Source organism: Neomonachus schauinslandi, chromosome 1 (assembly GCF_002201575.2).
Source record: "Neomonachus schauinslandi chromosome 1, ASM220157v2, whole genome shotgun sequence".
Taxonomy (NCBI): Eukaryota; Metazoa; Chordata; class Mammalia; order Carnivora; family Phocidae; genus Neomonachus; species Neomonachus schauinslandi.
Genome location: NC_058403.1, coordinates 143,388,740 through 143,416,219, shown reverse-complemented (window position 1 = coordinate 143,416,219; position 27,480 = coordinate 143,388,740). Strand labels below are relative to the sequence as shown.

Here is a 27,480-nt window from a genome sequence, read left to right as displayed (position 1 = left end):
TCCAGCAACCCTCAGTTTGTTTCCTGAGATTAAGAATTCCTCATATCAGTGAGGTCATATGATACATGTCTTTCTCTGATTGACTTATTTCACTCAGCATAACACCCTCCAGTTCCATCCACGTTGTTGCAAATGGCAAGATCTCATTCTTTTTGATGGCTGCATAATATTCCATTGTATATATATACCACATCTTCTTTATCCATTCATCTGTCGATGGACATCTTGGCTCTTTCCACAGTTTGGCTATTGTGGACATTGCTGCTATAAACATCGGGGTGCACGTACCCCTTCAGATCCCTACATTTGTATCTTTGGGGTAAATACCTAGTAGTGCAATTGCTGGATCGTATGGTAGCTCTATTTTCAACTTTTTGAGGAACCTCCATACTGTTTTCCAGAGTGGTTGCACCAGCTTGCATTCCCACCAACAGTGTAGGAGGGTTCCCCTTTCTCTGCATCCCCACCAACATCTGTCGTTTCCTGACTTGTTAATTTTAGCCATTCTGACTGGTGTGAGGTGGTATCTCATTGAGGTTTTGATTTGGATTTCCCTGATGCCGAGCGATGTTGAGCACTTTTTCATGTGTCTGTTGGCCATTTGGATGTCTTCTTTGGAAAAATGTCTGTTCATGTCTTCTGCCCATTTCTTGATTGGATTATTTGTTCTTTGGGTGTTGAGTTTGATAAGTTCTTTATAGATTTTGGATACCAGCCCTTTATCTGATACGTCATTTGCAAATATCTTCTCCCATTCTGTCCGTTGTCTTTTGGTTTTGTTGACTGTTTCTTTTGCTGTGCAAAAGCTTTTTATCTTGATGAAGTCCCAATAGTTCATTTTTGTCCTTGCTTCCCTTGCCTTTGGCGATGTTTCTAGGAAGAAGTTGCTGCGGCTGAGGTCGAAGCGGTTGCTGCCTGTGATCTCCTTTAGGATTTTGATGGACTCCTGTCTCACATTCAGGTCTTTCAACCATTTGGAGTCTATTTTTGTGTGTGGTGTAAGGAAATGGTCCAGTTTCATTCTTCTGCATGTGGCTGTCCAGTTTTGCCAACACCATTTGTTGAAGAGACTGTCTTTTTTCCATTGGACATTCTTTCCTGCTTTGTCGAAGATTAGTTGACCATAGAGTGGAGGGTCCATTTCTAGGCTCTTTATTCTGTTTCATTGCTCTATGTGTCTGTTTTTGTGCCAGTACCATACTGTCTTGATGATGACAGCTTTGTAATAGAGCTGGAAGTCCGGAATTGTGATGCTGCCAGCTTTGCTTTTCTTTTTCAACATTCCTTTGGCCATTCAGGGTCTTTTCTGGTTCCATACAAATTTTAGGATTATTTGTTCCATTTCTTTAAAAAAAAGTTGACGGTATTTTGATGGGGATTGCATTGAATGTGTAGATTGCTCTAGGTAGCATTGACATCTTCACAATATTTGTTCTTCCAATCCATGAGCATGGAATGTTTTTCCATTTGTGTCTTCCTCAATTTCTTTCATGAGTATTTTATAGTTTTCTGAGTATAGATCCTTTGCCTCTTTGGTTAGATTTATTCCTAGGTATCTTAATGGTTTTGGGTGCAATTGTAAATGGGATCGACTCCTTAATTTCTCTTTCTTCTGTCTTGTTGTTGGTGTATAGGAATGCCACTGATTTCTGTGCTTTGATTTTATATCCTGCCACTTTACTGAATTCCTGTATGAGTTCTAGCAGTTTTGGGATGGAGTCTTTTGGGTTTTCCCCACAAAGTATCATATCATCTGCAAAGAGTGAGAGTTTGACTTCTTCTTTGCCAATTTGGATGCCTTTGATTTCTTTTTGTTGTCTGATTGCTGTGGCTAGGACTTCTAATACTATGTTGAATAGCAGTGGTGATAATGGACATCCCTGCCGCATTCCTGACCTTAGGCAGAAAGCTGTTGGTTTTTCCCCATTGAGAATGATATTCGCTGTAGGTTATAGATGGCTTTTATGATATTGAGGTACGTACCCTCTATCCCTATACTCTGAAGAGTTTTGATCAAGAAAGGATGCTGTACTTCGTCAAATGCTTTTTCTGCAATTATTGAGACGATCATCTGATTCTTGTTCTTTCTTTTGTTAATGTATTGTATCACGTTAATTGATTAGCAGATGTTGAACCAACCTGGCAGCCCAGGGATAAATCCCACTTGGTCGTGGTGAATAATCCTTTTAATGTACTGTTGGATCCTATTGGCTAGTATTTTGGTGAGCATTTTTGCATCCATGTTCATCAAGGATATTGGTCTGTAATTCTCCTTTTTGATGGGGTCTTTGTCTGGTTTTGGTATCAAGGTAATGGTGGCCTCATAAAATAAGTTTGGAAGTTTTCCTTCCATTTCTATTTTTTGGAACAGTTTCAAAAGAATAGGTATTAATTCTTCTTTAATTGTTTGGTAGAATTCCCCTGGGAAGCCATCTGGCCCTGGACTTTTGTTTGTTGGGAGATTTTTGATGACTGCTTCAATTTCCTTAGTGGTTATAGGTCTGTTCGGGTTTTCTATTTCTTCCTGGTTCACTTTGGTAGTTGATACATCTCTAGGAATGCATCCCTTTCTTCCAGGTTATCTAATTTGCTGGCATAGAGTTGCTCATAATATGTTCTTATAATTGTTTGTATTTCTTTGGTGTTGGTTATGATGTCTCCTCTTTCATTCATGATTTTGTTGATTTGGGTCATTTCTCTCTTCTTTTTGATAAGTCTGGCCAGGGGTTTATCAATCTTGTTCATTCTTTCAAAGAACCAGCTCCTAGTTTTGTTGATCTGTTCTACTGTTCTTTTGGTTTCTATTTCATTGATTTCTGCTCTGATCTTTATGATTTCTCTTCTCCTGCTGGGTTTAGGCTTTATTTGCTGTTCTCTCTCCAGCTCCTTTAGGTGTAGGGTTAGGTTGTGTATTTGAGACCTTTCTTGTTTCTTGAGAAAGGCTTGTATTGCTATATACTTCTCTTAGGACTGCCTTTGCTGCATCCCAAAGATTTTGAATAGCTGTGTTTTCATTTTCATTGGTTTCCATGTATTTTTTTAATTCTTCTTTAATTTCCTGGTTGACCCATTCATTCTTCAGTAGGATGCTCTTTAGCCTCCATGTATTTGAGTTCTTTCCGACTTTCCTCTTGTGATTGAGTTCTAGTTTCAAAGCATTGTGGTCTGAAAATAGGCAGGGAATGATCCCAATCTTTTGGTACCGGTTGAGACCTGATTTATGACCTAGGATGTGATCTATTCTGGAGAATGTTCCATGGGCACTAGAGAAGAATGTGTATTCCATTGCTTTGGGGTGGAATGTTCTGAATATGTCTGTGAAGTCCATTTGGTCCAGTGTGTCATTTAAAGTCTTTATTTCCTTGTTGATCTTTTGCTTAGACGATCTGTCCATTTCAGTGAGGGGGTGTTAAAGTCCCCCACTATTATTGTATTGTTGTCGATGTGTTTCTTTGCTTTTGTTATTAATTGCCTTATATAATTGGCTGCTCCCATGTTAGGGGCATAGATATTTACAATTGTTAGATCTTCTTGTTGGATAGATCCTTTAAGTAGGATATAATGTCCTTCCTCATCTCTTATTACAGTCTTTGGTTTAAAATCTAATTTGTCTGATAGAAGGATTGCCACCCCAGCTTTCTTTTTGTGTCCGTTAGCATGGTAAATGGTTTTCCACCCCCTCACTTTCAATCTGGGGGTGTCTTTGGGTCAAAAATGAGTCTCTTGCAGACAGCATATTGATGGGCTGGTTTTTTAATCCAATGTGATAGCCTGTGTCTTTTGATTGGGACATTTAGCCCATTTACATTCAGGGTAACTATTGAAAGATATGAATTTAGTGCCACTGTATTGCCTGTAAGGTGACTGCTACTGTATATTGTCTGTGTTCCTTTCTGGTTTATGTTGCTTTTAGGCTCTCTCTTTGCTTAGAGGACCCCTTTCAAGATTTCTTGTAGGGCTGGTTTCGTGTTTGCAAATTCCTTTAGTTTTTGTTTGTCCTGGAAGCTTTTTATCTCTCCTTCTATTTTCAATGACAGCCTAGCTGGATATAGTATTCTTGGCTGCATGTTTTTCTCGTTTAGTGCTCTGAATATATCCTGCCAGTCCTTTCTGGCCTACCAGATCTCTGTGGATAGGTCTGTTGCCAATCTAATGTTTCTACCATTGTAGGTTACAGATCTCTTGTCCCGAGCTGCTTTCAGGATTTTCTCTTTGTCTCTGAGACTTGTAAGTTTTGCTATTAGATGTTGGGGTGTTGACCTATTTTTATTGATTTTGAAGGGGGTTCTCTGTGCTTCCTGGATTTTCATGCCTGTTTCCTTCCCCAAATTAGGGAAGTTCTGTGCTATAATTTGCTCCAATATACCTTCTGCCCCTCTCTCTCTTTCTTCTTCTTCTGGGATCCCAATTATTCTAATGTTGTTTCATCTTATGGTATCGCTTACCTCTCGAATTCTGCCCCTCGTGATCCAGTAGTTGTTTATCTCTCTTTTTCTCAGCTTCTTTATTTTCCATCATTTGGTCTTCTATATCACTGATTCTCTCTTCTGCCTCATTTATCCTAGAAGTTAGCGCCCCCATTTTTGATTGCACCTCATTAATAGCCTTTTTCATTTCGACTTGGTTAGATTTTAGTTCTTTTATTTCTCCAGAGAGGGTTTCTCTAATAACTTCCATGCTTTTTTCAAGCCCAGCTAGTATCTTTAAAATCATGATTCTGAACTCTAGGTCCGACATCATACTAATGTCCATATTGAGTAGGTCCCTGGCAGTCGGTACTACCTGTTGTTTTTTGTTGAGGTGATTTTTTTCGTCTTGTCATTTTGTCCAGAGGAGAATAGATGAATGAGAGAACAAAATGCTAACAGGGTAACAGCGTTCCCCAAAAATATACTCTAAACAAATCAGAAAAGACCTGAAACCGGGCAAAAGAAAGGGAAAGAAAGAAAAAAGAAAAAGATAAAAACGAACAAAAACAGAACAAAACAAAACAAAAAAAACAGAATATGATCAAATATGATCAGGCTGGTGCATGGATCAGTGCCACACACTAGATTTTGGGTGTATTTTGGTCTGTTAGAAGAAAGTGCCTCCCAAAATTTTAAAGAAAGAAAAACTTATATATGTATAAAAATAAGGGTTGATATGATGAAGGGATGGAATATGACTGTAAAGATGAAAATTATAAAAAATTTTATAAAAGGAATTGATAAGTTTTTTGAAAAAAGAAGAGGATTTAAGACAAAAAGAAGAAAAAAAAAGGGAGAGAATGTGATCAGTCAGGAGACTAGAACAAAGCCATACACCAGAGATTTAGGGTATATTTTGATCTGTTAGAAGAAATTGTATCTCAAAATTTTAAAGAGAGAACAACTTATATATATATGCCAAAAATAAGGGTAACTACTATGAAGGGATAGAATATGACTCTAGAAATGAAAAATAAAAATGTTTTTTTACAAAAGGGATTGATAAGATGTTGGTTGAAAAAGGGAAAAAGAAAAATTCAAAAAATAATAGAAAAAAAAGAAAATTAAAAAAATTAACTTTGAAAGACTAAAGAATCATGGGAAAAAAGCCATGAATTCTATATGCAGTATTCCCCTAGTGCTGCAGTTCTGCCATTCTCATTGATGGGTAAACTTGGTCTTGGCCGGCTGTTCTTGCTGATCTTCTGGGGGAGGGGCCTGTTGCTGTGGTTCCCAAATGTCTTTGCCGGAGGTGGAATTGCCCCGCCCTTGCCCCCTCCCAGCTAAGTAATCTGCTCGGGTTTGCTCTCAGGAGCTTTTGTTCCCTGCAAGCTTTCCGTACAGCTTTGGAGGCCGAGAGTGAAAATGGCCTCCCAATCTCCACCCTGGAGGAGCCGAGAACTCGGGGCCCCACTCCTCAGTGCGCCCCCAGAGAAAAGCAGTCAGTCACTCCCGTCTCCCCAGTCTCCGGCTGCACTCCGTGCTCACCTGGCCTGTGACTGAGCGTTTCTGTCTCTCGCACACGACCCCGTGTGGAGTCTCCAAACCCAGCAGATCCCTGCGGTGTGCTCCCGCGCCACTCCTCCCAGGGGAGGAAGGGGAGTCTCTCCGGATCTGCCGCTTGTTGGGTCCCTGCTGGAGAAGCAGTGACCCGATTGCACCATGGATCAAGGTTTATAAGAACCCTGAGCTGAGAGCCCGCACCTCGGCTCCGTGTCTGCAGCCAGCTTCCCCGCTCCGATCCCTGGGAGCTCTGCCGCACTCAGGCACCCCCGGTCTTTCTGTGACCCGGGGGTCCTGAGACCACACTGTCCCACGAGGGTTCCACCCCCTGCTTAGCCACTGGAGCGACGTCCCTCAGCGGAGCCGACTTCTAAAAGTTCCGATTTTGTGCTCCGCGGCTCTATCACTTGCCAGAAGCGGCCGACGGAGGCCCCCTCCCCCGCCGTCTATCCTCCCGAATATCACCTCGGGTTCACTTATCCACACGTCCTACCTTCCAGAAAGTGGTCGCTTTTCTGTTCAGAGAGTTGCTGCTATTCTTTTCTTCGATCTCCTGTTGAGTTCGTAGGTGTTCAGAATGGTTTGATCCCTATCCAGCTGAATTCCTGAGACCAGACGAGATCCAGGTCTCCTGCTCCTCTGCCATCTTGCTCCTCTTATTTTTAATTTTTAAAATATTTTTATTTATTAGAGAGAGTGTGGTGAGCACATGAGCTGGGAGAGGGGCGTAGGGAGAAGCAGACTCCCTGCTGAGCGGGGAGCCCGATGACCTGGGGCTCCACCCCAGGACCCTGGGACCATGACCTGAGCCGAAGGCAGATGCTTAACCGACTGAGCCCCCCAGGAGCCCCCCAGTAATGCTGTTTATCACAACAAGCGTTGTGAATGCCACAGTGGAGATGTGTCGGGTGTGGCAAGGATCTGAAGGAGGGAGTTGTTGGTTTAGCCTTGTGACCAGGAGCTGTCAGGAGAAGATTCACCAAGGAGGCTACCCTTGAGCGGAATAGCTGTCCATCATTCAGACAAGGCAGGAGGAGGGCAGAAAAGGAAAAACAGGATTTGAGTGTGTGTTTGGAGGGGTGGGTACTTGTAAGGGGACGGCTGGGGGCAGAAAGTGAGGGAGGTGGGGGCCAGAATGGACTTCATTTATCTCTTGTAGAGATTCTAGAGAGATGGGCCTGGCTGTGGTATAGAATAGAAATCAAGGTGGGCCTGACAAAAAGCAGGGAAGCCAGGTAGGAAGCCGTAGCCGCATTTTTCCAGGTGGGGGGCGCTGTGTTTGCCTTTTTTCCTTGCCGATGGTCTCCCTCCCGGTGGTAATTAATAATTTTTGGACAGGTGGATTACCTAGTCATTCCAGGAGGAGTAGAATGGGCCAGAAGGTGGGGTTTGTGCGCCCCCCTTTCCTGTGTGCCACTTCCTGCCCCCCACTTATTTTTTTTTAAAGATTTGTTTATTTTAGAGAGAGAGAGCAAGAGCACGCATACAGGCGCAAGTGGGGGGCAGGAACAGAGGGAGAGGGAGAAGCAGACTCCCCACTGAGCATGGAGCCCTAAGGGGGGCTTGATCCCAGGTCCCTGAGATCGTGACCTGAGCCGAAATCAAGAGTCGGACACTTAACCGACTGAGCCTCCCAGGCGCCCCCTTGCCCCCCACTAATTAATCAGCGGCAGTAGGTGAAGATGGCCCAGCCATCCCGGTTGTTCTGCTCAGTGAATTCTTACCTCCCTAGTCCGCCGAGGGAAAGAAAAGGCTGCTGTTAGCCAGAAGCAGATACCTGTGATGTGTCAGGGGTAATGGGAAGAATTTGGGCCCTTGAGAGCCCCATTGGAAGAGCAGACGCACAGTGATGGCCAGTGAATGATGACCTGTCCCCACAAAAGACGTAGGACGTAATCACAATGGACTGTGAAGGCCATTCTGAGCCAGAATGTACTTTACCTGGCCAGCTTAGATCCTTGGGCAGCCAGGTCCTCAGTGTTTTCAAGTTCTGGCTGAAAGAAAATGCAGAAATCTCCACTGATCTTCATAGTTGTGTTTTAAGTGATGTATTTTTCTTCCAGTATATTGTAAATGGAAAGCGGAAAGATACTCAGAAAAAAATGTAAAAATCACTCAAATCTAACAGCAAGAAATACATTTTAACATTTGGGGTCTTTTTATCATGGTGTTACATGTTTAACTTTACATCTGGCTGCTTTTTTATGTGACCTGTGTACATACTCTTTCCTCAAACACAATATTTCAGAAGCGTTAATAAAGATACCAGAGTCAGGGAGCCTGGGTGGCTCAGTTGTTAAGTGTCTGCCTTCGGCTCAGGTCATGATTTTGGGTTCCTGGGATCGAGCCCTGCATTGGGCTCTCTGCTCAGCGGGGAGTCTGCTTCTCCTTCTCCCTCTGCTGTTCCCCCTGCTTGTGCTCTCTCTCTGTCAAATAAATAAATAAAATCTTAAAAAAAAAAAAAGATACCAGAGTCACCTCTCCAGTGGGCTGGGCTTTTTCCAGTTTCCTTAGAAACCTCTATGCTTTTCTGATCTCCTGTCTGCCTGTCTGTCTCTTTCAGGACATCTCTCTTCCATTTTATTTACATCTTTTGCAAGGAAGGGTCTGAGCAAACCCAGGTGGAGGCGGGGTTGCAGATCTCTAAGCCTTCTGACATTCGTGGTCAGAGAATATTTTCTCAGGAGTTGGGGCCTGTATGGAGGAAGGGCAGACTCAGTCGTGAGGAGGGAGTATAAGCCAGCTGCATGGCCTTGATCTCCTGTGCCCCCACCCCCATGATTCCACATGAGGAGGAGAACGTCAAAGCGAGCTACGCCTTGCAGCCAAGTGGGTGGACTATTAATACCCAATAACGAAAGTCATTTTAAGATCACTCTCGAGCAGTGAGAAACGATAGTGATGAGTGACCTGCTTTCCAGCCCAGTTTCACAGTGGCCTTCATTGGCTTTACCTGACCTCCTCACTGGGGTTGTGGGGCCCCTGATGACCACGTGGCCAGTCTGGACCCATGAGGAGTCCCCGTCTTGTCCCTGACGGAGTCATCCCGATCTCTACTCCCCTTCAGTAGTGGTACCAGTAACAAACCTAGGAGGAGCCCCCGTGCCAGTCCATGTACCAGAAGTTGCTGTACGCACTTACGCCAGCTCACTTCTTGGTCACTTCTGCTTATTTCTTCTGGGCCAGCCTTGCAGAGCAGCCTTCACACGGGGCTCCTGTCCTCGATGGCAGCTCTCTGGACATTTGCTGGCCCACTAATTGGCCTTCCCTCCCAGAGACCTGGGCCAAGGGGCCCTTTCCTCACTCCTGCTCTCCCTTGATCATGTCGGGATTTGTATGCTACTCTGCTAACAGAGATCTCCAAGTAGACACTCTCAGTGGTGGTGTGTGCTGGTTGACCTGGACCCCCTCTGATGCGGCACCAGCAAAGCCCCAGGGTCTGTGTTCGTGGGGACACACTGGCACCCCCCTTGGTTGTGTCTGATGTCAGGAAGAAAAGGAAAAAGTCCTTCGAGCTCTTTTCTTCACATCTCTAAGTAACGAGGAGTAAAAGAGGGTTTTTTTTTTTTAAGATTTTATTTATTTGACAGAGACACAGCGAGAGAGGGAACACAAGCAGGGGGAGTGGGAGAGGGAGAAGCAGGCTTCCTGCCGAGCAGGGAGCCCGATGCGGGGCTCGATCCCAGGACCCTGGGGTCATGACCTGAGCCGAAGGCAGATACCTAACGACTGAGCCCGGGTCCCTAAAAGAGGGTTTTGTGTGAGGACAGTGACAAGGGTGGAGAGGGAGGCAGAGACCATCGTTCCAGTCCAGCTGAGCAGAGAAGAGAGCCGCTCCGAACCATCTTGTCCACGAAAGCAGGTTGGCATTTTGCCACCCCTGCAGCCACGTCTCCAATCTTGTTTTCTTGGACACTGTTTCCCCTCATCTGTCATTTGTGTCCGTAGCAAAAGAAACCTTGCCTGGCTGAAGCCATGATCAGGGTTTGCTTGGTGGAGGTGGCAGCCTCTTTCATGGAATCACGGGGTCTTCTGTCTGACCTTGTCTCCTTCCGAACATAGGTGGTGCTTCCCACGTTCATCCTGGAGAAGCGGTCCCTGCTGGAGATGTACGCAGACTTCATGGCACATCCAGACCTGCTGCTGGCCGTCACCGCTGGGGCCACACCGGAGGAGAGGGTCATTTGCTTCGTGGAGTATTATCTCACGGCCTTCCACGAGGGCCGCAAGGGGGCCTTGGCCAAGAAGCCCTACAACCCCATCATCGGTGAGACGTTTCACTGTTCCTGGGAGGTCCCCAAAGACAGGGTCAAGCCAAAGAGGACTGCTCCCCATTCTCCTGCTGGCCACGAACACCCGATGGCCGAGGACCCTTCCAAAAGCTACAAACTGAGGTTTGTGGCCGAGCAGGTGTCCCATCACCCACCCATCTCCTGCTTCTACTGTGAGTGCAAGGAGAAGAGACTGTGCGTCAACACTCACGTATGGACCAAAAGCAAGTTCATGGGCATGTCCGTGGGGGTCTCCATGATAGGGGAAGGTAAGCCATGTTGTACGTTTGGTGGAGCTTGGCTCTTACATGGTGCTGTTGGTACAACTGAGAGATGATTGATGATTGTGTGTGTAGGATTCTTTGTGTTTGTTTTGTTTTGGGATTGGGGGTGGCTGAGTAGTAAAGAGGGACAGGTTTTGTTATTTTGGGACCAGGCCCTGGTAATTTCCCAGTGGGGCCAAGGTTGCAGAGTAGATGGGATGCACCTGGATCTTTACACATTATGCGTGTATGGGGCCCACCTTACATACTATTTTTATTTTCAGCTTTGCATGAATATTAAGAGTTGTCTCCAAATCTGTGAAAACACATTTTTGTTCATTCTCACCTGTGTTCTGGCTCACAGACAGTAAGGATAATAGGGCTGCCTATTCCGAATCTGCTCATAAACATTCCCAAGGCAAATCTCTGGATTCTGCTAGAGATTTCTGAAGCAAGAACAATGTAATCACACCACACGTGGATCGCACATTCTTATTTTAGCAAATAGCTATGAATGAAATTTATTCATTGTTGGAAGAAACCTATAATAATCCTTGTTAAACTGAGGCGTCTGTGTTCATGGTTCTTCAACTTCTCTGGGTCACAGATTCCTTTGAGACTCTGAGACTATGGATTCTCTTCTCGAGAAAGGGAAAGAAAAAAATCCAACCCAAAATTTAGTCTTCAGTTTCAGGGAGTACATGACTCCTTGGAAGCCCTTCCAAAAGCCCATGAGATTAAAAATACCTCTCATTGACTTAGGGCATTTTTATTGAGTACCTACTAGATGCCAGACACTGTGTTAGGGGCTATGGATACTTGTATGAACAAAATAGACCTCTCCCCCCAAAATAAATCTCTGTTCTCATTCAGCTTCCATTCTACTTCTATTTTCCTGGTAAATGAAATTATGTTGGTTGTGTGGGAAGGTGTGAGGTACTATGCAGAAAAATAAAGCAAGGGGGAGGAAGCGGGGAGCAGTGGGGATAGGGCAGAGGGGCCTTAGGATGGGATGGGATGGGATGGCGGCCTTCTGCCAGTTGCCAAAGGCCCACCTCATGCCCCCTGGTTTGTACTGGTGGAGTCTTCCCTTTGATTTAGAAACAAAAATCCGGATTCAGACCTCATCCTGTTTCACTTTATTCCTTATCCTAAGTCTCCCACGTCAGGAATCACAGGAAGGCGAAATGTTTGTTTGCGGGACGAGGCGGAGCGTGGGGGCCGTTCCCACGTTCGTGTGCCCCCACCGGCCGCGTGCGCAGATGGCCGGCACCTTCTCTACAGACCTGTTTGCAGTGTGTTTCCTCCCTGCTCTCTAATGGGGCGGGTCAGTCAGTCCGCCGGGTTATTGGTTCACCTGGGAAAGGCGTGGTGCTGTTCCTGATGGCAGGCTCCCCACTCAGCTGACGTCTGAGGCACGTGCCGGCCAAGTGCCCGGGGACTGGCGCTGGCGGGACGGCAAGTGGGTGCCACCACTGTTCCTAGGGCAGACCTCCCCGAGAAGGCAGCCGCTGTTGTTTTTTTTTTTAAGATTTTATTTATTTATTTGACAGAGAGAGACACAGCGAGAGAGGGAACACAAGCAGGGGAGTGGGAGAGGGAGGAGCAGCTTCCCGCCGAGCAGGGAGCCCGATGCGGGGCTCGATCCCGGGACCCTGGGATCATGACCTGAGCCGAAGGCAGCCACCCAACCGACTGAGCCAGCCAGGCGCCCCCAGAACGCAGCCTTTGAGAGAGAGGAGCCGTGTGGACGGCTGGAGGAAGGGCGCTGCAGGCCCGGAGAGCAGGAGGCTCGGGTGCCCGGGATGAGCGTGTGAGGCGGGGCTGTTCTAGGAACTTCTGGCGGCTGCTGTGGCTGGAGCAGAGGGGACAGGTCAGAGAGGAGGGGCCCGGCCATGAGGGCTGGCTCGGGGGCTACAAGAACCCGGGCTTTTCCCTGAGTGAGGTGCGAGTCCGTGGACGGTGGACAGGGCTGGACCTGCGTCCCCAGGGATGCTGGGTGGAACAGAGGAGCTGGGAGCGGCGAGGACCCGGGGGCACAGCCGGGGGAGACAGACGAGTTGTTTCTTTTCTCGTCCTCCCTCCCCCACACACATACTTTCAGTCGGTAATTGGCCAGACTAATCTTCCGATAAAGCCAAATGCACGTTCAGGTGCACAGAGGAGGTATTCAAGTGCCTTTCTGGGGATTCCCCTGCGCTCAGCAGAAATACCTGCTGCTCCGGGTCAAGGCAAGGCAAAACCACAGATTCTTAAATAGGAGTACAGGGCAGGTGCCTCCCAGTCTCTGGGCCCGGGAGTCAGGATTCTTGACTTTGGACAAAGATCTGGAAATTTTCCATAAAGGTGAAGATTTGCAAATCTAGGAATTCAGGGAATTCTCAGTCAGTGAAAGTCAGTCTCTCCCCAGCCATCCACGTCAGGAGTGGGCTCTGGTGAGGAGGCTGTGTACAGCTGTGTTGCCTGTCCGACTGTGTTGTCGTGCTAGCCCGGCCCTTCCAGCACATTCTGCGCCTCTCTCCCCTTCCCTGGGTTCTCTGTTACCCTGCTCCGTCCTGGGCTGGGGCTCCTTCCTTCACCCAGCCACATACATGACCTCCATTCCTCTCCTCTGGAACTATACTTGAGAATGGTGGGTCCTTCTACCCTCACCATGTCCCTCACTCCCCGCACCCTGAGGTGAGCCAACATCTTTACTTTGTCTTATTGCTGGTGGTTGATGAGTGAGAGTGTCTCAGGGTGTTCACTCCCCTGTCCCAACAGGCGGCGGATAGGGCCTGGGGCCTTCAATTCACTTGGCACAGCTCTGGGCACGCTGGATGAGTCTCTTAATGCAGTGGGTGGGAGATCATATAACACCCTCTTCTGAGGCCCTCACTGTAGCCATCCCTGAAGTAGAATTAGAATCTGCTGCTCGAAAATTCTACTTAGAACTTCTTGGTAGAATGCTGAAATCAGAAAGAAAATTCTGGAGAGAGACTCTGGAAGGGCCCTCCCTGGACATGGCCCTTTCTGGCCACCCAGTGCATTCCTGCTGCAGATGGACCTGGGAAGGGTCAGGGGACAGATCTTGGCTCATTCTTGTGAGGCCTTAAGTTTCCCCAAATCCTTCCAGAAGCTACATCCCCCTTTCATATTAATTAAATGTGCACTCTGTAACACCCAGGATCCTTATTTTTCCCAGAAAGTACTTTTTTTTAAAAAAAGATTTTATTTATTTATTTGAGAAAGAGAGCGAGAGAGAGGGAAAGCACAGAGGGAGAAGCAGGTTTCCCGCTGAGCAGGGAGCCCGATGAGGGACTCGATCCCAGGACGCTGGGATCATGACCTGAGCCAAAGGCAGATGCTTAACTGACTGAGCCAATCAGGCCCCCCCCCCCGAAAGTACTTTTAAGAGTCCCCAAATTTTGGAGCAAAAGGTTCCCGTTCCTGTATTCAGAGCTCCTTTGGGGGGCTGGGGGGATGGGAAGCCAGGATGTTTTTCTCTTCCTCACTAATTCCTCGTCCTGATCTAGCACATTCCATGAATTTGTTGATTGGGTCTGAAGTAATGTTTTTTCCACTCCCGCATTTTAAAAATTAGATCTTCAGTGGGTCCACAGGAAATTTTTGTATGTAAATACATGGGCTTATCTTTTAAAATACTGCCTTTAGGCTGGGCCATATTTGGCTACAGTAAAATGCCATTATACAATGCTTCATTACGCCTTGAACTCACTTAGGTCGCAGCTCAGAGACTGCTCCCCGCCCCCGCCCAGGTCCCTCAGCCCTGGCACTCAGACCCCTAACTGAGACGCTGTTCAGTCCACCCGGCAGTTTGGTCCTCGGGGAAGTGAGACCCCTCTGCTCATCACCCGCCCTGTGGGGGAGTCGAGGTGCTTTCAGCTGCTCTTGCAACCTGCTCCCCCCCAAAACTCCAGAGCCAGAGCCCGGGAAATGGCATGGCTTCTTAATTGAGTCTGTGGGGAGAGGCAGTTAGTTCTAGCTAGTTCTGGTGAGAGAACGCCAGGTCGGCTGGGTGCTTGGGAGTCCCGACGCTGCCGGGCCTGCAGACCCATGCCGAGTTCCTTTCTGCCATTCAGGGCTTCCCAGAGACAGCGTCCTACTGGAATAGTTGGGTTCCTCAGAATGAAAGTGGATGTGAAATTATTTTAAAGTATCAGCTTGAAAATCTTAATACTTTGCCTTATGTTTACTGGTAAATCAATCTGTGGGATTTAAAATGGAAATCTTGCAGCTTGAAGACTAACCACGGTGTGGAAGTATTGATTATTTGGCATTTTTTTGGCTTCTCCGAGCTCTTAGGCTCATTAAAAAGGAACTTTCATTTGTGAGCCCATCTGTAAGTCTAGTTTTAATATAGTCTTTATTTCATATTAGGGACAGATTTTTTTTTTTTTTATGCAGCCCTGACAGAAGAGTTAGGACTGAGAAGGCATAATTGCAGGTGATTAATGAGAAAGCACACATTTATGGATTTTTAGAGAAGAGCTAAAGGAGTGTGGTCTCCCCTGTGTTTTCCTACCAACTCAGCTTTGGGGCTCACTGATTTCTGTGGACTTCAGGTTTGCAAGAGATTTTTCCTTTTTCCTTTTTCTTTCTTCCGTTTTCTTTTTTCCTTTTTTAAGTAGGCTCCACAGTGGAGCCCGACGCAGGACAGAACTCACGACTCAGACGCTTAACTGCCCGAGCCACCCAGGTGCCCCTGCAAGACATTTTTCTAAAGATGAATAGGAAGAGGATGCCTCCCACCTATCTCTTCACCCGCCATGTGCAGCCTGCTGCCCCTTTGTGATTCACTCTTTATTCCCAAATGGAAATACCACAGCTCAGAGTTCACCCACCAAGCAAGCCACCCCAGAGAGCAAGGAGTAGTTAGGATATAAAGCCTCCAGGATCCTGGCTGTGTGCCAGGCTGATGCTTTTAGCTGAGCTCTAGAATCGCCTTCTGCTCCTCACCACAGCCCTGTGAGGTACATCACACATCCTTGTATCATGGATAAGGAAACTGAGACCCAGAGAAGTTAAGGTTGCCAGGCTGCTGAGTGACTGAGGGCTTGGAAGGACCCCCTGACGCCCCCCCCCCGAGATCTCCATCTCATCCAGCTCTTTATGAAAACTTGGGGCACAGGATCCATGTGACTATGTTGTAAAGAGAGTATCAGCTGTGGAACCCCACACCACAAGATTTACGTTGGTGAGCGAGGCCAGGAAGGTGCAGCAAGTGGAGCTCAGGATGTGAGGCCCTGGCCTGCAGAAAGGCTGCTGGGGGGCTGGGCGGCTGGGCGCGAGCCTCCAGGGCGCTCCCAGCTGAGGCCTGGCAGGGCTGACCACCCAGGGACACCGTAGGCATCGGAGCTGAGGTGGGGCTCTTGAGGACATGTTCGCCACCTTGGAAGGGTTCTACGAGCAAGTAGTCCCTTAGCACAGAGGCCGGGGATGGGGGGACAGGGAAGCCTCTTGTTCGGGACCTCAGAGGCAGGCTGGCTAAGGGCCTGGCAGCGCCTCTGCAGGGACCCAGGGTCCTCTCCCAGCTGCCACAGGCCCAGAGACCGTGCGAAGTGGCTGGCCCCGGAGCACCTGGAAGCTTGTGGGTAGAACTGGGGCAGAGAGGAAAGCCCGAGATGGCCTCTGTCTCTGCTCTCTCCAGTTCTTCTTGCCTGTTGGCGTCCTACCTGTGTCTGGTATTAGCTGTGATTTTCCACCTGCTCTGGGCTGTCTTCTTAAGCAGCCGAACATGAGGAAGTCAGACACACAAAGTGGGCTTCGAAACAAAAAGTGTGTCAGCCCCAGCTGCTCTCCTCCAAGGGTCCTGCGGAGAAGCTGTAAGAACTGAGCCAGCAAAGGGTAATTCTCTTGCCAGACACACTGTCCCTCTGCGCACAGGGCAGGGCCTCGGGCCACCTGGGGAAGCTACTCGCCGCCCCGTAGGAGGAGGGACGAGGGTCTGCGGGAGAGCATTCGATGGCCTGGGGGCTTTACTTTCAGGGAGATGCGTTAATTCAGTTACGAGCGCTCAGGCAAGGTGGCGAAGTGGGGAGGAGGTCCGCGCTGATGTTCGGTATATTTGGCGTGGTGGTAGAGCCGTGCTCTTTGTGCGTTTATGTTACATATATTCAGTTACACTCCTGGGGGCGGGGGGAAGGAGGGAGAGAGGTTGACTGAGATTTAAATGCTGCCATGATATCTGTCCTCCAGTCCTGCCCACGTGATCGTGAGTGACCCACAAATCTGTTTTTCCCTGATGATCTCAGCTCCTGCATGTGCCCCACGTGTGTGAGCATCCCTCCACTCTGGGGGTGCTCGAGACCCCTACACACACCTGAGCGTGTCCCTCCAGATTTGCACGCCAGTTCTCTGTTTCTGTGGGTTGGCAGAACTGACTTTACTGGAGGTAACGGAGAGGGCTTCTGCTGGTTCCAGAAGAGCGTCGTCGGTTAATCTGCAGACGGTAGCACATCCGCGAGTAAGGGGATGTCAAGGGTAAATTGAGTTATAGTTGTACGCGCCTTCACACTGACTTTAGCAACTCAGCATTCAGGACTCCTCTGTACAGTTCAGCCCCATCTGTCCTCAGGCCCCCGGGCAAGCTCATCAGTACTAAGAACCACGCTGTCTCTACTGGGCATGTTCTAGCTCTAGTTGATACAGATGCTTGTCTAGCCTGAGAGGGAAGTACTGACCAGCCAAATTACTTGAAACCTGAGTTTCAATTTCCTCCTCCTTACTTAAAAATGACAATTATTGCCAAGTGGAGTCATCGTGAAACTTAACCGACATAATGCGTGGGAAGCCCGCAGGAATGCCTGGCAGCCAGAAAGTGCCAACACACATGGGCACCACTGACCCACGGGGGGCCAGGCAGGGGCCACCACCAGGGAGGGGCGAAAGGGCAGCGCGTTCCTTCCTGCGACGCACAGTGCACCTGCTGATTGCCAGGCTGGGAATGAGCTGGGAGAGAGGCGAGGCCGTGTGCAGGTCCCTGAGCCCCAGGGCTGGAGTGGGAGGCGGAGAAGGTTCCTTGCACGGAACACATGTCAGCCCGTAGCCTGGTTCTTGGGACCTCTGCCAGCCTGTCTGGGCTTCGGGGTGCAGCGAAATGCTGCCCCTCGACTGTGGGTGCCCAGCCTGGCAGGCCATAGCAAGGGCTGGATTTCAGCCCTCACAGAACAGCACCTTGTGTGGTACATAAACTGTACAACAGGATACAGCTAGGCTCCCAGCCCTGGGAGTTGGTGCATTTAAAGCCTGGTCATGTCAGCCTTTGAGAACTTGACAAAAACCGTGGCCCCTTTCCCTAGAAAATAGACAAACCCACACAATTTTGCATTGTTCCAGAAGACTAAGACTTGTCCACACCTAATGCTTGGAGCCTGCGTTGGAGAAGCCCTCATCTAGAGGGACATTGCCCGTGTGGCTAATGCCTGCCCTGGGCTGCTGAGAGCAGTGTCCCGTCTGAGTTCTCTAGCTTCATGAGAACCGTGAAGGTCTGTGCTGCTCTCAGGAAAAGGCAGAACTCCTTTACATGCTATTTCAAAGCTTTTTTTTTTTTTTTTTAAGATTTTATTTATTTATTTGACAGAGACACAGCGAGAGAGGGAACACAAGCAGGGGGAGTGGGAGAGCGAGAAGCAGGCTTCCTGCTGAGCAGGGAGCCTGATGCGGGGCTCGATCCCAGGACCCTGGGATCATGACCTGAGCCGAAGGCAGACGCTTAACGACTGAACCACCCAGGCGCCCCGCATGCTATTTCAAAGCTTAAAAGAAGGTCTGGCCCCTGCCGAATTGGCCAGCCTGCACACCTACTCCCTCCCTTTGTGCACGTGGGCCCTTCCCTCAGCCCTTCCCTGCTCCCCAGGCTCCTTCCCACCACAGGCCCTTTGCACATGGTCTTCCCTCTGCCTGGACTATTTCCCTCCCCTCTTTAGCTTCGCAACTCTTACCCGGTCCAAACGTCCCTTCCTTAGGGAGAACTCTGTTTCCAGGTCAACTATCGGAGGCCCCCATGGCACTGGGCACTTTGCCCTCCCGCCTTCGTCACAGTTGGTGATTAATGGCCACCTTCCTGTTCTCCTTGGAGGAAGAAAGTGGGTCTGCTCACTGTTGTATTCGCAGCAGGTCTGGCAACCCGGAGGGCAGGGAATAACTAAATACGTGGCCAGTGAGCAGCCGACCCTTGCGGGGGTGGGAGACGCAATGTCTGTTGCCAGAGGCTGTTGGGTTTGTCATCTTGATGTCTTTTGATCCCCGGCTGCCCTCTTCTTGTGTGCCTGACTCTCTCCTCCTGTCTCCCTGGAGGTGTGCTGAGGCTCCTGGAACACGGGGAGGAGTACGTGTTCACCCTGCCCAGTGCCTACGCGCGCTCCATTCTCACCATCCCCTGGGTGGAGCTCGGAGGCAAAGTCAGCATCAGCTGTGCGAAGACCGGCTACTCGGCGACGGTGATATTCCACACGAAGCCTTTTTACGGAGGGAAAGTGCACAGGTAGGAAGGAGGCGGCCGCCGAGGGGCTGTGTGTCTGCCTTCACTTGATGCCCTTTCTTTCCTCCAGAGGGAGCTGGGCTTTCCACCCTGGGAGGAGCTGAAACTCTAAGTTAACAGATCTTGTTTAAAAGAGGCGCCTCTTTCCCACCACCAACCACCCCCCTTCACGTGGCAGTTTTTTGAAGCCCTCCCCACTCTACTCTTCCAGTGAAATCCTTTGGTGATCGAGTCACAGGACCCACAGCAGGGAATCAAAGCTGCTTCCATTTCTCAAGATAACCTCTCCCTTCTGAGGCCACAGCCCATTTCTCTGCTCTGAAGCAATTTCATCTGTGAGCTCAGATGCTGCCTGAGAGCTCTTTAAAAAAACAACAACAAAAAAAGATTGTATTTATTTGAGAGAGAGAAAATACAAACGGGGGAGGGGCAGAGGGAGAGGGAGAAGCAGGGTCCCCGCTGAGCAGGGAGCCCCACGTGGGGCTTGATCCCAGGACCCCGAGATTACGACCTGAGCCCAAGGCAGACGCTTAACCAACTGAGCCACCCAGGCACCCCTGAAAGCTCATTTCGTGTTAGGTTGGTTCCATGAAATATCCCGAACCCCGTATCATCTATGAAATCAGGACCACTGTAGAAGCTGGGGAAGCCTGATCCTAGGAAATTGACGGAAAAGTCTGCTGTTTGAGGGGAGCCTTAAGTTGTTCTTATTGCTGCGGTTACAGATCACCGTATAAGCAGGCTCCCATCTTGGCCCTTTCTCCTGGGAAGTGTTGTTCCGAATGGCGTTCACGCGAGGTGTCCGGGTGCCCCCCGGGAACCGGGGTGCCCACGGTGGCTGTTTCCCAGGCATGCGCGCTGGCTCGCACGAGCTGATGGTGTGCGTTTGTTTCTCCACGGCTCCACCGTCCCTCAGACCCTGTCAGTAGCTTGAGATCAGCTGTGGAGGGCACCCCCGAAGATGGCAGATGCTACAAATCAGGTGTTTTTCCCCGGGGAGAACCGTTTACTAAAGCCGTGCCAGCACCCCACTAGCAGCCTTCCACTGCATGCAGCCAGAAGATTCCTGATGCTGCCCGTGAGCCTTGGCCTCGGCACCCAGGAGCCATGGCTGTGCTCAGGCTCAGGGACAGAGCTTCCAAGCCTGTGTTTGAAAACCCTGGGTTCAGCCTGAGCTGGGCCATTAGAAAGAGAGGAGCTCAGCTCCTTCCTACCCTTGGCTGCTTCGGAGCGGGCTTTCCTGTTGGCACTGCGCGACTCTGACCACGGGTCAAGCTTCCAGATGGAGAGGGAGCTGGGCTCAGCTTTCTCCCGGAGCTGCAGACCCGGAGCCCCCTCGGGCCAGGCCGGAGAAGCAGGGGAGGGCACAGACCTCCACAAAGGCCCTTGTGAAGGTGGTCCCTCGGAGCTGCTGCTGGGAGGAGGATGGCGTTCAGTGCCGAGAGTCGCGGTTTTTGCCCCGCCTTCGCTCAGAGGAATGTGCAGGTGCCAGGGTGAAGGATTCCCTCCTTTTCCCTGGGATCTCAGGCCGCTTGTGGGCAGTCCTGTTTGGCCCGCCATTGTGGGTGTACTCTCAGGCCCTGTTGGTGGTTAAAATGTAGCACTCTTCGATGCTATTTTAGGGAGAAGTATATACTTTGTTTCTACTGAAGTGCCTGATTTCCACCCCAATAAAAAACACACCACCTTTGTGTGTTTATCAAAATTAAGCAATTAGCATTGCTGCATTGCGATCAGCTAACCTACAGACCCTCACCAGTTTGTCTACCAACGCCTGCTTTCTCTGATCAAGAATAGTAGGTCACATTTTAAGAGCTAGTCTTTAAGCAAAATGGCAAAACGCAATCCCTCCCCCTTGCGACCCCATGAAAAAGAATCTCTGCATGTGAGTACAGCTTTTCAAGTGTGAGCCTCTGTTTTGAGAGTCTCGCAAAGTGTGTTCATTTGACTCATTCATTCATTCAGGGTCACAGCCGAAGTGAAGCACAACCCAACCAACACCATTGTTTGTAAAGCCCACGGGGAATGGAACGGTACCTTAGAGTTCACGTACAACAGTGGAGAGACCAGGGTCATCGACACGACCACACTGCCAGTGTACCCCAAGAAGATCAGACCCCTGGAGAAGCAGGGGCCCATGGAGTCCAGGTGGGGACCCGGCGGGGTGTTTCTCTGGGGCTGGGCTCTCCTCAGCACCTGACCCTAGGGACAGAGAAGAGGCCGCTGTGCGCTCAGCTAACAGAAATGGGCCAGGAATAGTGTTCTTACTTGAATTTCTCACTGCATGTGGCTTTGGGGTAGATCCTTTGTAGCCTTCCGCTCAGTTCTTCTGTAAGTAGGGGTGGGTTGTGAGGATAGTCTGCAGTAGACTTTTAATGCTCGTCCTGAAAGAGTTTGTCCACTCAGCTGGTCTGTTGCTTGATCGCAGAGTTCGGTACGGGGCTGCTGGTCATCAAAGAACTGTGCCTAGAAGCCACGAGAGACTGTTTTTCTCACTAGATTAGCGACATGATTAAAAAAAAAAACAATGCAGCAGCGGCAAGAATGGGATCAAACTGATACTCTGTACCCTCCACTTAGAGTGACAGTGTGCGCAGGGTAGCTGCAGGGGTCCCTGGCTTCAAATTCATGAATTCACTTTAATTTTGTAGTCCAAAATTAAATTTGTAGGGATCTCTTCTGAGGGAGAATTCTTAAATTCAGAAAAGGTTTTAAGTATAAAACTGGGTATTTTTTTTCAAAAAAGAAAACTAATAGAAGAAGAAGAAACCACCTACCTGTCCAACAAGAGGAAAGTGGTTAAAGTAAATTATGGAGTATCACCCCAGTTAATAGGTCTACTCCGTGCTGTGAATATACTGCAGCTGCTTAAAGGGATGTTTATGCAGGTACAGAAGCAGAATCTTCTTAGAATATGCCTTTTTAAAGTTTTTAGTCCAGGAGGTTAGCAAACTACAGCCCATGGCTGATTTTTATAAAATGTTGGGGAACCATAGCCATGATCCTTAATTTACATATTGTTTGTGGCTGCCCCTTTGCACGGCATTTAAGCAGTTGCGACCCAGACCATATGGCCTGCAAAGCCTACCATGTTTGCTCTCTGGCCCTTTAAAGAAAATGTTTGCTGACCTGTTTTAGAGGGCTCTGCCCTTTAGAGGGCCCTACCTTATGATGAGACTCATCATGGGACGTCCTGCCCTTGAGAGCACCCCCACCTTGGATGTCCTTGTGCCCAGCTTCTCCCTCAGCTCTAGATGTGTGTGGAGGGTGTGGGTGATGAAAAGGCCATGATTTGACCCAGCACCCTTCCCTCACTCTTTCCTCCCCTCCCCTCACTGTTTTGGCCAGTTGGACCTAGCTTTATAGTCCAATTCTAGAAGTTTCTCCTGCTGTAAAATGGAAGCCAGAGCATTGTTCTCCCTGGGGCTGTGTATGGTGGGACTCAGGGCAGGTCCAGTGGGCAGGCTGAGCTTACAGAAGGAGCTCGCCCCTTGTCAGCTGCCTGATTCTGATCCCCTTCAGAAGGGGTTGCTCATTGTCCCCACTTTGCTGGCAGCCTTGTCTGCCTTTTTTCGGCATCATCATGCCAACACTCTGTGCTTCCCGCTGTTCTGGCCCTCTTGTGGACAAGGCCAAGGGTACTGTGGGAGTGCTCCCTGGCCGTGGATCTAATTATGGAATGTTCGCTTACTCCTGGCTGCCGAGGCGTCTTTTCCCCAAAGTCAGGGAGGGAGTCCTGGCAGCTGAGAGTACTGATAGTTCCTTTTATGCAAAATCCCAAATTGCCCGGATGCATTTACATGAGGAAGTACACGCACGGGTGATGGTATTCTGCTTTACCTCAGTCCCCTTCCTCCGCCTCTAGAGCAGAGTATGAATCAGGGATGGTCCTGGGACATTCCGAGGGGGGCAAAGCTATCCATCAGACAGGAGCCATTCTAGGCTGCCTTCTGCAGTGAATGAATGAAGAGGCAGAGAAGTGGCTTTCCATGTAGACAGGGGCGCGTGATGGATCGTGCCACATAAACACACACGGCCACTCCCCCCCAGCCTACCACTCCTAATACCGGGTTCCCCTGTGGGTCAGCAGCCATTGTTCCTATTTATCAGCTTGCTGACCTTGGGCCCGTCACTTTACGTGCATCTTATTTTTCTCTTTAAAATGGGGATGGTAATATAGCATCCATGCCACTGGGTTGTTGTGATGGTGAAATGAGCTAAGATACACGACAGTGTTAGAAACACGATATGCAGTGTGTCTGCTCTGACAGTTGTAACAGAAGGGTATTCATACCGCTGACCACTGCTGTTATGACTAGATTCCACTGCTAGACACTCAGAGCCCTGAGAGATGCATGCTGCTCAGGACAAGAGAGGACTGGAAACTTGGGCACCTGTTAGCCCTGGGTTCTCATCTTGGCTCTAGGGGTCTTTGAGGCACCTGGGATGCGCTCCCTCTGCCCAAATGCCCTCCCCACCCCAGTTCTTGCTGAGAACTGCCCTTGTCAAGCCAGTTGCCCCTGTCCGACCACTTCCTCTCCTCCATGCATCCCCAGGAACCTCTGGCAGGAGGTGACCAGATACCTGCGGCTGGGGAACATTGATGCTGCCACCGAGCAGAAGCGGCGCCTAGAGGAGAAGCAGCGGGTGGAGGAACGGAAACGGGAGAACCTCCACACACCGTGGCAGCCCAAGTATTTCATCCAGGAGGTAACTCTGCCACCTGCCTTTGGGGACTTGTCCCAAGCGAGGGGCGCATGGGTTTGTCTTGCCAATGCAGCCGTTTGGATGGATGAGGATGGGGGAGGGGAGGTCCTGGGAAGGTTTGGGGTGGCTTTGCTCAGCCCCAGCTTTGGGCCAGGCCGTCCTAGGGGCACAACAGAGTGCCTGACGCTTCCCCTCTGACATCTAATGTCAGAGTAGCCCATCAGCCTGGTGGGGAGTGCAAGGAATGAATGGGGTGGAGATCTGGATGCTGTCCTATTTAAAAAAAACAAAACCAAAAACACACCCCCTGCTACTTTATTGTCAGTAACAAATTAGCTGTGAAGCACCTCGAATGGACCAAAGGGGATGGACATGCCAGGAAAGGCCAGTATGAGTCCTGGGTCCTTAGTACCTCTGCTGTCACCCGGGAAAGCGACACTAGAAGAGTAATAGCCACCAGGCTGCCCACCCCCTGGGCAATTGGGCAAGGTACCCCGGGCCCCGTTGAGGTTCTTAGCTTTTCAAGTTGTTTGTGGAGCAGTTGGGAAGCTTTCTGAGAACAGGGTTAGAAATAACGAAAGTGTGGCAGCCACAATTTTGAATGCAGGCCCTCAGGAGCCTGGCAGCATCAATGAGAGAAGGACCCGTGAGGACCGGGGCGGACACAGGAGTCCATAAAGGGAGTGGAGGCCACTTAACCACCAGGCGATCACAGACCGTCCCGTTCTTCACAAGAAGTGAGAAGTCACATATTCACATGGGAGCGAGGAATTTTAGCAAGTTGCAACCCTGAGAGCCCATCGAAGTATGTCGAGGCTTTTTGGCCCAGGTGCAACTAGCGTCTGACTTGAGCTACAAGGAAGTTACTCTGTGTAGCAGGCAGGCGGCAGGGTGAGTTAGGAGCTTTGAGGTGGACTTCTGGTCAGGAACAGAAGCAGCTGCTGTTCTCCCCCACAGGCAGGAACTCCGACACTTCAAGGTTGGATTCTGGTTCAGGCAGGAAGCCTGCTTGAGCAGACTGCCTTATGAGGCTCTGAGCGAGAACCACGTTGGGAAGCCTTGCCTAGGTGAGGCGAATCTGTATTAGCCAGGGTTCTCCAGAGAAACAACAGAAACAGAAGCATGAGATGTAAATACGTAGAGATTTGTTATGAGGAATTGGCTCCTGAGATTACGGAGGCTGAAAAGCCTCAGGATCTGCCGTTTGCACGCTGAACCCTAGGAAAGCCAGTGGTAGAATTCAGTTGCGTCCAAAGGCAGGAGATGAGCTGTCCCAACTCAAGAAGTGAGGCAGAAGGAAAAAGAAAAAGGAGCTGAAGTCCTCCTTCCTTTACCTTTTTTTGTTTTCAGGCCTGCTCAGTGGATCGGATCATGCTCAGCCACTCTAGGCAGGGAAATCAGCTTGACTGAGTGCTTATTATCTCATCTGAAAACACCCTCACAGACACATTCAGAGATCATGTTGAATCTGGGTACCATGGCCAATCAAGTTAATACACAAAATTAACCATCACAAAATCAGTCAAGGATCCTTTTGTGAGGTGGATCTGGTCTCTCTGAGACAACTAGTTTGCCTGGCTTCTGGGAAAAGTTGGACATAGAAAAACCCAAAAGATGACAAAACAAAACAAAACAAAACAAAACAAAAACCCAGAAACCCATACAGTTCTTCTGGGGTTTAATAAAAAGCCAGTATGTTCATAACAGAAAGCTTGAGGGTATGTAAAGAACAAAAATCATCCCAATACCAGAATCATTACCATTCAGTACATCCCCCTCTAGGTAAACCCCAGATTGTGTATACCATTTTGATTCTTGCCCTTTTCCTGATACTTGGTATCATTTCTTGTGTGTGCTGATTGGGTTAGGCACTCCCCTCCAGGCTGGTGGGCTGTCAATCACTGGTTTGGGCAAATTCCTCAGAGGCAGGCCTTGCCTTCTCTCTTCTGTCTGCTTTTTTTTCTCTTGCTCCACTGTTTCGAAGAGCTTTTCTGGCCAATTAATCTTACGTGATATAAACCAACAAAGCCCCCCTTCTTATGTTATTTTGGTTATTTTGTGGGGTTTCCTCCTGAAATGCCAAGATGTGAAGATTTATGGTATCTACAAAGCAGCCAGGCCGAGGAGGGGTAGTGAGACCACCAGCATGGCGTGGCTGTGAGCTGCATTAATGGCAGTCCTGAATGGCTGCTAAGGGAGCACTGCTTTGCCTGGTATTCGGCTTTTAACATAGCAGAGTCTGGGGAAATATCTTTGCTTCTCCCCTTGCCCAGCTGAGAGGTCTTCATAAAATGTCTCCTTCTCTTACAGGGTGATGGCTGGGTATACTTCAATCCTCTTTGGAAGGCGCACTGATGGGGTGGAGGTGTAGAGCTTTCAGAAATAGCCCTGTTTTAGTAGGAATTAAAGTGGTACAGTATCAAGGTTCTGCTGGTATTCACTAAGACCTCTTGATACCGTTCAAGAAATGGTACCTGAGAGAGAAATGATATACTGTGAAAAATGCACCACCAAACTACTCCAGGATTGAGTTTATTCAAGAGCCATTTGGGGCATGTGTGTGTACACAGGTCTGTGTGTGAGCTCTCAGTACGGTATGTTCACGCACATGCACTATATACACATGTCTACTAGGTATTATTACACATGTAAATATTGCACTTACCGAGATTTAAGTGGGTAATTATGAGCTCCTTTTTATCAATGAGGTTTGAAGTTTTCTATTTTTCACTTTGCCAAAAATGTTTTGCACTCACAAAAGTATTCTCGTGTAGTCAGCTCCTGTCGAAACAGAGGTGAATTGGCTTGGCCCAGGTGAGGTCCCTATGGTGGAAAGTGGCTCATTCCTGGGAGAAGTGTAGGTGGTGGTCACTTCACAATTAGTGTTGTGATTCTCACCTCTCTCCCCACTTGAGCATTTTGTTTGTCCTTAAGAAAGAGAAGCTATTTCCTGCCGAATGGTGAGTGGGCAAGAAGCTGTTAAAGGTTTATGCCAGAGCCTTCCAAGATGGAGCATCTTTGGGAGAAGCAGGCCCATCTTGGAATTTGCCTCCCGTGTCCTTGCCCCAGAATCTTTCTGACAATTTCTCCTGCGCAAAGCATTAGACATTTTTCAGAAGCTGCTGCTTTTACAGTAGAAAACAAGTCAGATGAAGACTTCACTACTTTTGTGATGAAAAAGGGCTTTAGAAGTTAAATACACGCATGCATATATAAAACTGCACAACCATAGCCTCAATTTTGTATTTCGTTTGGGGAAAGAGAAAAGAACTTCCTGTGGGTTTTTTTTTTAAGTGCGCCTCTCTTGTTTGACCCAAACTCGGCAAGAAAACCACTGTGATTAAATGACACACACATAAAGCCTGCAAAAGCGTTCCATGGTTTCAGCTGAATTTCAGTCCTCAGCCTTTACAAATGAGGTCAAGACATGACTAGAATATAAAGCAAGGAGAAAATGAAGTATTTGATTTTTTGCTCAGTGCTTAATTTATTTTTTACTGTGCCACTCAGAATATTTATAAAAATCCAGTAGCATGAATGCTTCTCTGTAGTAATACTGATTTTGTGCCTTTTGTCTGCTTTCTTAAGACCAATTGTTCACTTTGTAGATATTAGACAATATATTTCGATTAAGTACTATACCTATCTGTGTGTCTGTATTTTATTTTTAGGGATCCAAAATTTCAGTTGGAACTGGTGGCTCTGAATGAGCTCAGATTTTATTGGTTAGATATTGCTAATTTGATGTGAACAGCAATCATATTTAGATCAGAACGGTGTTTTAA

The 27,480-nt window shown here is 48.6% G+C and overlaps 1 protein-coding gene across 2 annotated transcripts in view; it reads left to right on the top strand.

Annotated features, from left to right (window-relative positions):
- OSBPL10 (oxysterol binding protein like 10) overlaps positions 1-26,377 on the top strand; it is a 312,463-nt gene extending 286,086 nt beyond the window's left edge. For both annotated transcript variants that reach the window (XM_021678835.2, XM_021678834.2), the window contains 5 exons: positions 10,035-10,512; positions 18,805-18,991; positions 20,954-21,136; positions 23,545-23,698; positions 26,006-26,377. In XM_021678835.2, coding sequence (XP_021534510.1) covers positions 10,035-10,512; positions 18,805-18,991; positions 20,954-21,136; positions 23,545-23,698; positions 26,006-26,050 — 1,047 coding nt within the window. In that variant the 3' untranslated portion in view covers positions 26,051-26,377. The remainder of the gene's footprint in view (positions 1-10,034; positions 10,513-18,804; positions 18,992-20,953; positions 21,137-23,544; positions 23,699-26,005) is intronic.
- Positions 26,378-27,480: the final 1,103 nt, after the last annotated feature.